This window comes from Notamacropus eugenii, chromosome 2, assembly GCF_028372415.1.
Source record: "Notamacropus eugenii isolate mMacEug1 chromosome 2, mMacEug1.pri_v2, whole genome shotgun sequence".
NCBI lineage: Eukaryota > Metazoa > Chordata > Mammalia > Diprotodontia > Macropodidae > Notamacropus > Notamacropus eugenii.
In genome coordinates this window covers 396,599,267-396,611,866 of record NC_092873.1, presented here as the reverse complement: position 1 = coordinate 396,611,866, position 12,600 = coordinate 396,599,267, and the positions used below count along the sequence as shown (strand labels likewise).

At 39.1% G+C, this 12,600-nt stretch overlaps 1 protein-coding gene across 3 annotated transcripts in view; it reads right to left on the bottom strand.

Moving 5' to 3' along the window:
- Window positions 1–12,600, bottom strand: part of MTR (5-methyltetrahydrofolate-homocysteine methyltransferase) — a 132,421-nt gene that overhangs the window by 48,069 nt on the left and 71,752 nt on the right. For all 3 annotated transcript variants that reach the window (XM_072647559.1, XM_072647561.1, XM_072647560.1), the window contains 5 exons: window positions 12,284–12,463; window positions 8,550–8,666; window positions 8,319–8,459; window positions 4,474–4,563; window positions 1,472–1,624 (listed from right to left, as the gene is read on the bottom strand). In XM_072647559.1, coding sequence (XP_072503660.1) covers window positions 1,472–1,624; window positions 4,474–4,563; window positions 8,319–8,459; window positions 8,550–8,666; window positions 12,284–12,463 — 681 coding nt within the window. The remainder of the gene's footprint in view (window positions 1–1,471; window positions 1,625–4,473; window positions 4,564–8,318; window positions 8,460–8,549; window positions 8,667–12,283; window positions 12,464–12,600) is intronic.

The window sequence follows — 12,600 nt, the reverse complement described above, 5'->3', positions numbered from 1 at the left end:
ACTTTGTATATCCCCTTGATGACAAGGAAAATTTTGTCTTTGTATCTTTAGTCAGTCAGGAGGCACCCACAGGCACTATGCTAAGCACTGGGGTTACAAAGAAAGGAAAAAGGCAGCTCCTGCTCTCAAGGAGCTTACAGTATAATGGGAGAGACAACAAGCAAATGACCACATATAAACAAGCTATAGACAGAATAAACTGGAAATAATCAATACAAGAATTAAAATGGATTAGGAAAAGCTTTCTCTAGAAGGTGACATTTTAGTTGAGACTTGAAGGAAGCCAGAGAAGCCATTTAATAATATAAAAATATTACATTATTATGTTATAATAATATAACATTTGTTGAAATGAATTACATATCATTTACTGGGCAACAGATCATGCCCTGCTTTGTTACCTCTTTTCCACTAATATTTTAGTTTTTTTGTGTATCTGTACCTGTTCTCCTCAACTACATCTGGGCAAAAGCTTGTCTTACAGTTCTTAGTATGCTCCCCAGCACTTAGCACAGGGCCTGCAGGCACCCAATAAATAGTGGTGATTCTATCTCCACCTCTGCAGTTGCTATAAATTAAGCCCTAGAGTTACTGCTACCTATAAAAAATAAATAAAAATAAAAATAAATTAATGCATTCTTGTCCTAATGGAGCCTATTTGTTTTAAATCAATCGTCCTGGAATATCAGCATCAGTAGACCAAATCAGACATCTATACTTCTGAGCAACTATTAAAGGAAGATAGGACTCTTTGTTTTCTTTCTTTTTGGGGGTGAGGAGGGGAAAAGGATTTGGTTACAAAGAAAAGAGTACTCTCAGGTGACCTCTGACCTCCAACCTTACAAAAGGCACTCCAGGCACTCCTACTTACTAAGATGGATGGGGGGAAGGGGAAAAAGGGAAAAATCTTTAATTCCCTGAGCTCCCAATTTAACCTAACCCCTGAGAAATAGCAAATGCTGCTATTACACAGCCTTATACCAGGAAGTCACTCCCTCCTTATTTCTACCTGTTTGATTCCCTTGTTTCCTTCAAAGCTCAGATCAAAAACCACTTCCCACATGAGGCTTCCCCTGATCCACCACACCTCTAGTACACAAAACAAATTTGTTCTGCTAGCGTCTTCTCCACATGCCACTACAAAAATTTGCCTTATATTTATTTTGCAAGTATTCTCAATCTATAAAAACACAGATATTTAGATATGCGTGTGCAATGTTTTTAGCACATGTGCATGCACACACACACGTCTCTCCTGAAATAACTGTTACGCTCCCTGGGGAAGAGAGATGGTTTCATTCTCGTCTTTCTTCAATGTGCATCACAGTACCACATATAGTAGCACACAAAATAGAGGTTTGATTAACTGAATGAAGTTGTTCCAGAGTAAGACAAGGAAATGGCACCAATGTAAGGATTTCTCACACCACCTGCCCCCACCTACACATCCACCCCTAGTTATTTTGCCAACCTGAGGGAGAAACATCTTTCCAGCCCCAAAGAGGTCACCCACTACTTTCATGCCATTCATCAGCGGCCCCTCAATTATGTTCAGTGGTCGGGGATATTTGTCCTTGTTCATTCTTGCTTCCTCAGTATCCTCTACAACATATTTTTCAATGCCCTGAAAGAAGAAAAACAATGCAGAAACACTGACTATTGGAAATAAAAATTCAAAAGAGTTTTCACAGTCATAGTTGAATTTGAAAATAATTCTACCACAGGCTTTCTGAAGACTTAACAGTAAATATCAAAATACAAATTCTAAGCAAAAACAACGAACGAAGCCTACTTTGTCTTCTAGTGGCAGCCTTAAAGACTTTCAATTTCTGATATCTCTTAGGTGAAGGAGTTTTCCCACCAAAGTACCATGTGAGGGGTAACTGAGAGGGGTTAAGGGACTAAGCACAAGCAGTAAGGTGCCAAGCCAACTGCAGGCCCAAAGCTACCCAGATGAAAAGCAGGCAAAACACAAGATGCCAGGTGCAGGAAGAAAAGGAAAAGCAGTTCGTAACAGACAAAAAACAGGAGTAGGAGAGGAAGAGACAAGCTTCTGATCTAGTCTTCACCACTAACTACATGTGTGACCTTGAGCAAGTCTCCACACAATGGTTTACTTGCCCATGGAAATGGAAGTTTCATAAGATCAAACAATAAACATTTATTAAGAGCCTACTATATGCCAGGTACTGTGCTCAGCCCTGGGGATATACGAGAGGAAAAAGATAGTCACTGCCCTCAAGGAGTGTACAGACTAATCTGGGAGACAATATGCAAATAAATACACACAAAGCAAGTTATATACAGGATAAAGAGGAGACGAATAACCTCTAGAGAGGGCATTAGAATTAAGAGGGGGTTGGGGAAAGCTTCCTGAGGAAGGTGGGATTTTAGTTGGACTTAAAGTCTAGAGAAGTCAGTAGATAAGAAGGGAAATAATTCCAGGCACAAGGGACAGGCAGAGAAAATATCAGGACTTAAGAGATGAAGGGTCTTGTTCCTGAAATAGCTAGGAGGCTGGTATCACTGGATCAAAGAGTAAATGGCACAGAGTAATATGTAGGAAAACTGAAAAGAGGAGAGGGCTAGATTATGAATGGCTTTGAAAGCCAAACACAGCAGTCTGTATTTGATCCTGGAAGCAACAGGGAGCCACTAGAAGTTTACTGAATGGGGAGTGACATGGTTGGACGGACCTGCACCTTAGAAAAATCACTGGTGATTTGGTAGAAGATGGACAGGAGTGGGAAAAGATCTGAGGCAGGCAGACCCAATAGCAGGCTACTGCAATAATCCAGGAATGAAGAGATGAGGGCCTGTACTAAAGCAGTGGCAGGGTCAGAGGATAAGCAAACTTATCCTCTATTGCAGAGGTGAAACCTTAGGCCTTGGCAACAGACTGAACACGTGGAGAGATGACAGTGAAAGATAAGAAGAACAAAGGATAACTCCTAGGCTGCAAGCCTAAGGGATAAGAGGAGGGTGTTACTCTCTACAGTAATAGAGAAATATAGAGATGAGGAGGATTTTAAAGGAAAGATAACGAGCTCCATTTTGGACATGTTTAATTTAAGACGTCTACTAGATATCCAGCTTGACATATCTGAAAGGCAGTTGGATATATAAACCTGCAAGAGTTAAGACTAGAAGTCAGCAGAGAGATTAGGGCAGGATAGGTAGATGTGAGAATCATCAGCATAGAGGTGGTGATTAAATCTATGGGAGCTGATGAGATCACCAATAGAGGAAGAAGACAAAAGGGCCCAGGACAGAACACTGCCTAGGGTTAGAAGGCATAATGAGGATCCAGCAAAAGAGACTAACAAATAGAAAGATAGGTAAACACCCAGGAGAGAGTGGTGTCCTGAAAGTTAAGAATTTATCTAGTAGGAGAGGGAGATCAAAGGGTCAAAGGCCGCAGAGAAGTCAAGGACAATGTGGATTAAGAAAAGGCCATTGGATTTGGTGACTAAGAGATTATTGACAACTTTGAAGAGAGCAGCTTCAGTGGAACGATAAGGTTGGACACTGGACTGTAAAGGGTTAAGAGAAAAAATGGAGGCCTTTTCAAGGGGTTTAGTTTACTATGGGCAAAAGAGCTATAGGAACAGAAGGATCAAATGTGGGCTTTTTCAGAATGAAGGGGATAAGCGCATATGCATATTAGTAGGCAATATGAATACAGCTAACCGACAGGGAGAGATGAAGGTAAGTGAAAAGAGTAGAGAGGACATAGGGGGCAATCTGTTAGAGGAGACAGGCTAGAATGGGAACACTTGAACAAGTAGAGGGTTAGCCTTGGTAAGGAATAAGGCCACTTCATCATGTGAGACAGGGAGGAAGGAGGAGACAGTAAGAGAAGGCATCTGTGTGATAAGAGATGAGGAAGGGGGAGAAAAGGGAACTTATAACCTCAATTTTTTCTATAAAATGTAAGGCAAGGATCTCAGCTGAAAGGGTGGGGCAAAGGGAAGCAATGGGAGGCTTGAGGAAGAATCAAAGTGCAATAACCACTGCGGATGAGTTCTGGGGTCCCTTTCCACACTAAAATTCTGTGATCCTACAAATCAAACTTGTCCCTGGCAGTGGGAAGTGGAGGGCTGCAAAATACCAAACAGCAGAGACTTTTTAAAAGAAATACTGCTGTCATAGAAATATTAAATCACACCCAAGAGTCACAAAAATTAGGCACCAGATATAGTCACAGAACCTTGCACAAATTAAGTTCAATAAAAATTTGTGAATCTCCCAATGGATTCCTCGCATTAGCTCCTTTTTCTTGAAAACCAAGAGACTCTTCCACCAATTATCATGTAAATGAATAGACCACAATTATACATGGGGTGTTCTCAAAGTCTGAGAGTGGTTTACCCATTAAAGCTAAAAACTGCCCTCAGACTTTTGGTATATCCTATGTATGAGTGCTCTCTCTACTTGCTTCCAACTCAGTAATGTTCTGTTCTCCTAACATACCTTAACGAGGGCATACTCCAGTCTTTCCTCGACAGGGTCATTCCGCCATTCATCTGTCTGGATGGCTTTCTTCCCTCCTTCGCCAGAAGTCTGAAATGAAGACATAAAGTAGGTAAAGTCATTGACTCAACGAGGTTGGAGACTGGAACCTTCAGTTTAGTAGTGCATCTTCTATAGACATATATAGTCCTCTTTTTTATTCTTTCTTTTGTATTCTGAAATGTTCATCTTTCTTGGGATTTAAGTGCTAACAAAAAAGAATATTTTTTAAAAAAGAAAATTAACCTAGCAAAAGTGTCTCAACTGAGTAGATACCAGATGTAGGGAGGCCATCATAAGCATGAGGTGAAGAAAGAATGAACTGTATGCTTGGCTGAGGGAAAGACAGAACATGTTGAGAATGAAACAGAAGGGTGGGATAAGCAATGACCCTAAGACTTACAGGATTTGATCTGTAAGGGAAAAGAGGAAGGCAGGCATAAAGAGTATGTCAACATTTCAAGGCAGGGGACAGGTCTACCAACCTCACTTGACGATCACCCCTCTGCTGCTACTTCAATTATTCCCAGGTGTAATGTTATCATCTCAAATTCTATGGTAATCTAGGAGTGTGTTTGGGTATTTTCTTTCTAATTAATAAAATTGTAACCTCTTTCTCATTATTTCATCAGTTGGCTCAAACTATACTCTGGTTTATCAAATGTTATTTAATAAACAAACTTCCCCCTTCCTAAAAGTAAATAGTCACATTTCTATTAAATCTCTTCATCTCTGATAATCAATACTGAAATTACTGGATAGAACATTTATTAACAATGAAATCAGTAATGAAATAGACATAATTACTTATACTTTAGCTGTGTAAAAGATCTAAAACCACCTCAAACTCTTATAAGAAAGAGATCACTTATGAGGAGTTCTGCATCATTCAATTTAGTCAAAATTATTAAACAGTTAAGAGTATTAAAATCTCAAGGATTTTCTTATTTCTCCTCCAAACAGTTAAATTCTCACAGGAAAAAAGCTCTATTAGTTCTTTTTCCTCATCTCTTCACAAATCTAGAATGCACTATAAATGCTTTGCAGAGTATTCGCCCAAATTACCCTGATTTTAACTATTTTGTTTGTATTCACATTTACCCACTTTCTATTCACACTCTCTATGACTTTATACATGTACTTGCTGTCTCCCCATTTAGACTCTTAAGCTCTTCTGAGGAGGGACTGTTTCATTCTTTGTACACCTATTCCCAATGCTGGCATACAGCAGGCACTTAATTAATAAAATACTTGTTGATTGATGGATTCCGAACCCTAAGGCCAGCATTTTATCCACTACATGATTCTGCCTCTCCGATGCTAGATATTAGAACATTTGATTACCACAGATTTTCCTCCTCATCAGTCTGGGTCCTGACATTGTCTTAGGACCACTTTAAATCTTTTACAATACAGTTTAAAGCTAATTAAAGAAAGAATCTACAGGACCTTGGAGGATGGAGCACAGAAATCTTCTGTGTTTACAACAACGAACCAGGCAGGAGACATGAGCAGTAGGGCCAGTATTTAGATAAGTTCATTTTGAAAGGAGATAATCATTCTCTCAAGGGAGCAGGGAAAAAACCCTGATGACTTTCATTTGCTTTATACTACATTCCCACTTTTCATGCTCCATTTGCACTTAGTGCCTCCTAAAGAAATGCTACTTAGCCAGCAGCTCCCAGGGGTTGTTATTTCCATTATTAAGTCCCATAACATTGATAGAAGTCACCCTGAATGTAGAGGAGCTACTTGACAGTGATCTTGATGGCATAGAACAAGCCGCCATAGTTCCATGAGAAAGAACAAGCCATTTTTCTTTTGATGGATGGCAGCTCCTGGAATGTCTATTAGGGTCTTCTCAACTCTGCCTGTACCTCTGGAGATTAACTCTCTCGACAGCTCATCAAGATACAGGGGAAAGAAAACTGGTAAACAACAGCCTAAAACTGAAATGAGGAAAAGAGGTGGGGGTAGAACAGTATCACAAACTTTGAATAACTCAGAGTGAGAACAGTACTTTATAATAGCTCAGTGGATGAACATCATTTCTAGGGTAGGGGAGGATGGAAGGGGGAGTGGCGAGGGAATAGAAAGTTACATGTTAACTTTAAAAGCAGTAACAAGTGGTACATAATGGATTTGCAGCTTCATGTGCAATCATTTTTTAATTATACTATGCTACGGAAATATTTGTTTTATCCCATAAATTAAAAAAATTTTTTTTTTAAAGTCAAGGAGACCCCTGCCTTAAATATGTATTAGTAATGTGAACCTGGGCAAATCGTTTACCTTCTCTGATCCTCAGTTTCCTCATCAGTAAAACGAGACTAACGGTTAGCTCCTATCTCACAGGGCTTGTTATAAGGTTCTAATGAGACAATATCCCATTAGATCGAATGCTCCTTGAAGGCGGGGCAGTCTTTCGCCTCTTTTTGTATTCTCACTGTTTAGCACAGTGCCTGGCACCTTGCAAGTGCTTAATAAATGCTTACTGAGTGACTGATACATAAAAAATTATAAAAAATGTCGGTTATTAGTAAAAATGATGACAATGATAAGGTGCTCCACATTCATCTTTCTGAAATGAAAGTGCTATCTCTAATGAAACAAGGTGGAGTAAGAAAGGCAATATGCAATAATCAATTAAGAATACAATGTCAAGCCAAGGAGCCTGAACCATCTTTCAACCTCAGACAACAGGCTGACACTGCCTGTTTGCTCTGCAATTTATCAAAGAAAGGTCTGCTAGAGGAAGATGTTTAATATCTCAACATTAATGAAGGCCTTCATATGGTCTCTGCTAGGAAAGCAAGAACAAAGCCCTGTGAACAGAGGTAGTAAATACAGTACGTTGGAAGGAGGGGGAAAAGATGTTTCTGCCAAGTTGGTTTTCTCATCTGGCAAAGTGACAGAAACTAAGAAATGGCTACCGATAACTCACAATGACCAAAATGAGGGCGTTCTGGCCTGCAGCCATCAGAGAAAGAACTCAAAGGAAAGTCAATTGCCTACATGATCTGAACTCCAACGAGCTTCTTTCAATGCAGCACTCCCTAAGTAGAACTCTAGAAATCCAATTTCTATCAGTTAGTAGGGCTGAAAGAGCAAGAACTCTGTTCCTTCTCTGCAGTCCCCTTGATTTCCTTTCCTGGGAACCTATTTCCATTTGTCAAAGGGGAAAGTTCCTATGTGTAGTGAGGGGCTGACAAGTGACTGCTGCTTAGAAAACAGTACAGCATTTATTCAAGCATCTTGCTCTTCTTTACCAGCATCCCCATCCTTTTTTGTCTCGGTTTAACAGCCTGGAAGCTTCTGTGAAGGCCTCCCATTTCTCTAGAAAGGGACTAAAATGTCCTTTTATATACACACACACATATAACATACTGTCTCTGTGCCTGTGGCTCTCTCTGACCTTAATCGCCCAGCTCAGCAGAAAGGGCACTGAGGTCAAATGAAATAAGAGGACCTACTTTCAAATTGCAACCTGGCTACTTATGTGACCTTGGGGCAAATCAGTTAACCTTAGCCCTGGGCTAAGGGCTTTACAATTTTTATTTTATTTGATCACTGGAAAAACCCTAGAAGGTAGGTACTATGATTATTATCCCCATTTTACAGATGAGGAAACTAGGGCAAACAGAGGCTAAGTGATTTGCCCAGGGTCAAACAGCGAATAACTGTTTTAAGGCCTGATTTGAACTCAGGTCTCCCTGATTCCAGGTCAAGTGCTCCATCCATCATGCCACTCAGTTACCTTTGTTGCTCTCCAGAACACCCTTCTCTCTTCTTCCACCTGAAATTACCTGGGCATAGCGTAACAGCTTCTCTGTAGCCTCTGGGTCCTTATTCCAAATCAGATCCTCACAAAGCTGGAGGAGGTCTTTGTGAATGTCATCATACACTGGAAGGTTTCCTGCATTCACTATTCCCATGTCCATACCACACTGAGGAGATTGAAAAGAAGGGTCAAAGTTCCTAGGAATAGTCAAAGTTCATGCTGGTGCTCAAGAGGACCACCTGGCCTCACCACATACCTTTATTGCATGGTAAAGAAAAACACTATGCATGGCTTCTCGAATGGCGTCCATTCCTCTGAAGGAGAAGGACAAGTTGGAAAGGCCTCCACTTATTTTGGCTCCTGGTAATGTTTCCTGCCAACAATATGAAACTAGATAAGGTTTGCCAACTTGACAAGTACAGCATCCATTTCTCTTAATAAGGATGGAGAAGTAAAAAGAAAATTAGACATAAGGACTGAACTAAGATTTCATAGGTGACTCCCAGGTGAGGAAACTCATCCTTCCAACACTTGGAAGGATTTTCTCTGCAGTTTAAGTCTTAGAATGATCTAGACTTAGGGGGTTAAGTACCTTGCCCTGGATCACACAGCAGGAGTCAGAGGTGGGATTTGAACCTAGCTCTTCTTGGCTCTGAAACCAGCCTTCTATTCATTATGCCATGCTGCCTCTCAGAAAAGGAAATCATGACTTAGAGCTTCTCAGGACAACAAAGACGCCAATGACAGCCACAACAAAAATAGTCAATGTTTCAAAATAACTTTTTCTTACTAAATTGCAGACTCCTCCATGGCATGGAGCTCATCCATCATAGTACCCAGGCACCATGATAAACATGATACATAAATAAAAAAGTTTCTAACTTTTTTTTAAAAAAGCTGCTAAAAGACCAAAGGCAAATTAGAAAGTCATTACAAACTCATACTAACACATAATAAAACAGGTGAGAAAGAGAAGGTTCAGAAATTTTAAAGTGATGATTCATCAACAGAGGCAGTAAACCAGTGAAGTAGGAGTTGAACCCATCTTCCTGCCAGAACCAACTCAGGCCCCCACAAATGTCACTGCACATTATCAACTACTTTGCCTTTTTTTTCAAAGGGTCTCATTTCATCAGCCCTAAAGGAGTGACTATTGCATAATCAAGAAAAATTAGATCCGCTCTACTTAGGTGACAATTAGTAATGCTGCAGCAGAAGGGATTACAGAGCCCATGAAGAATAATGAGCATTTTACTTTTATTAAAAAAAAAAAGAAAGAAAATATCATTTCCAAATCCCTAAAAAGAATGTTTACTTAAACACCAGGTACTATCTTCCTCTTTGCCATCTTACTTAATGCTATTTTGACCTAAAAGTTAAGATATGAATCAGAAGGAAAAATATTTTTTTTCAGATGTGAACCCGTTTACCAGGAAATGTTACAAAAGGAAAGGCAAGTCTTCCCTGTATTTTGTCAGAAAGTCTGCATCTCTGTAACCCAGTTCATTCTTTATCCTCATTCAATCTGATATAGCCATAAGAGAGGCAGCAGAAAAGGAATTCGTCTTGTAAAAAAAAAATGATTTCTAGTTTCAGTAAAGTAACAGGACAGAAAATAAATGCACAAAAATCATCAGCACTTCTGTATATTGTTAAGAAAAATCAGGAGAAAGTGAGAAAAAGTGAAATTCTACTCAAAATAACTACACAAGGTATGAAATATCTGAGTTAATCTACAAAGGCAAACTCAATAATACAACTAAAAAACTCTCTGCGCAAGCTTGAACAACTGGACCCAGTTGAGTCACATCAATATAACAAAAATGATATGTTATCTAAATTAATTTTCAGATTTCTATTAACCAAGCTACCACAGAACTAGATAAAATAAAATTCCTTTTTAGAGAAATAAAAACATCTATAATTTTCAGGGAAATGATGAAAAAAGTAAGAATGAAATGAATCTAGCTTTATCAGTCCTCAAACCATATTATAAAGTAGTCACCACTGAGGACTGATTAAAAGAATGAAAAAGAAGATGGGTGGAACAAACAAGCAGTCATTAAGGCAATAAGCAAAATGCAAAAGGAAACGAATTCAAAAGCCCAGCATTTGAATAAAAATTCAGAACACAAACTAACATAGAAAGGATTTTCTGCCTGACAAGAATGGCATTCTAGTCTAATGCACTTGTCCAGACTAGGTTTGGAGGTACTGGGACAGTGAATGCTTTGAAACAATAGTATGAGGAATCTGTTCCGGGTTTCTGAGTTAAAAGGTCCTTTATTCCATAGTTTATACTTATCGTTCATGATAACATTTCTTCTGCATTCAGCATTAACTCCTCCTTGCAATCATCTCTCAAGCAAATGTGGAGATGAAATGAGGATGAGAAACTCAACCACATGGACCCTATCTGAACATACTCAATTCTACTTCATACCAGTTTCCAAAAGAGAAAAAAATTTCCCAAATCAAGTTGGCTCATTAGATTTCCTTACAGCTTTCTCCTGATTGAGGTGTGTGCACAGTGGTTCCCAGAACTGATGCTGTTTCTGCCAGGTCTGTCTTAACACCATGTTACTGAAGGAAGGCTTTTGCTGCACCTCATTTTGGGAACACTGCTTCCTTTAATTAGTGTCAGTTTAATTATCCTAATGTGATGGCATATTTGAAGGGCATTATAGCTTCATAAAAAATACTTAATACAAGAATTCCAGCAGAGTGAAGGAAAACCCTTGCTAATCCCAAGGAGATGCATGTTTACAGCCTCTAGTAGGAAGCCAAACACCTGGTGATGGGTTAATAATTTTCCTCAGCATTTTATCACAAAATCACCAAATGAATGAGTTGGAAGGGACTTCAGAAGTCATTTCATCCAACCTCTATATGAATAAGAATCTCTTCTACAACATATCTGGCAAATGTTCATCCATTTTTTCTATGAAAACAACTAGTGATAGGAAACTCACAACCTCTGTAGGAACTACAGTTAGGGATATTTCTAATTATTAACAAGTTTTTCCTTACATGAACCTAAAACTGACCTGACAACTTCCACTCATTGTTCCTAGCTCTGCCCCATTTTGGGACCATGTTGCATAAGACCCTGGCACATAGCAGATACTTAAAAATGTTTATTGACTGATTAAGGCTCCTTCCACTGGATGACCCTTGAGATACCTCTACAGAGCTATCACATCCCTCCTAAATAGCTACTTCTGTCTCTGCATAAGAGACAAACATCAAATAGGGACCCAAACAAAAGCTGACCAAACCAAGGGAGAGAGAACAGTAAAAACAGGACAGTGAAAAAAAAGATGAACTGAAAGTCACAGGATCTAAGTTTGATCTTGCCCCTGACTCTTATTATATGTCTCACCTGGGGTGAGTCACTCAAGAACTGGGACTCAATTTGTTCATATGGAAAGTGGGGTATTCAATTAGATGACCTCTAAGATCCCCTTCACTTCTAGATTTATGAGCCTTTGACTCCATTCCATAACAGCATAAGGAAACTATGCTCTGAGAAGCATTGTTTTCCAAAGGAGTAGGGGATCAGCTAAGAATAGTAAGGAATAGAAAAGCCAGAAGAGTCTAGAAATCAGCATTCCATAGGGCAGTTTCACTATTTAATTTGGAGTTCTGTTAACCAGTGGCATCAAACTCAAATAGAAAGAGATCCCTGCAGGTTTTGTTATTAACATTAAAAAACCACAAATTTATATTATCTATATAGTATTATATTTTTATTTGTTAAAATATTTTCCAATTATATTCTGATCTGGTCCAACACAGGTGCCTCAAGAGTTTGCTAATCTCTGCTAAAAAACTTTCAGAATACATCAAGACTCAGACATATGTTCCCACTCCATACCCACCTCAGTCTTTTTCTTTAATGGATATCTTTTATTCCTAAATATAACTTCTTCTACCTAGAAAGACATTCCTTGTAACAGAGAATAAAAAAGAGAAACCTCCACAGCTTACCTTGATGACTTTAGTTGCATTGATAAAGTTAATAGCATAGAGGTTGTGCTCTTCCATTCCTGTCCCAATGGTCAGAATATTGGGGTCAAAGATGATATCATGTGGGTTAAATCCCACTTTTTTAACAAGAAGATGGTAGGCTCGGGTACATATTTCAATTTTGTTGTTGGTTTCTGTAGCCTGGAGCAAGGAAACAAATAGAAAGGAAAGGAGAGGAAGAAAGGAAAAGTACAAAATTTAACTGGTAATGGATCGTCGAGTACTGCTATCAAGCAAACAGACTTTCTAATTTAGTGAAAGCATGCCGAGATGTCAAT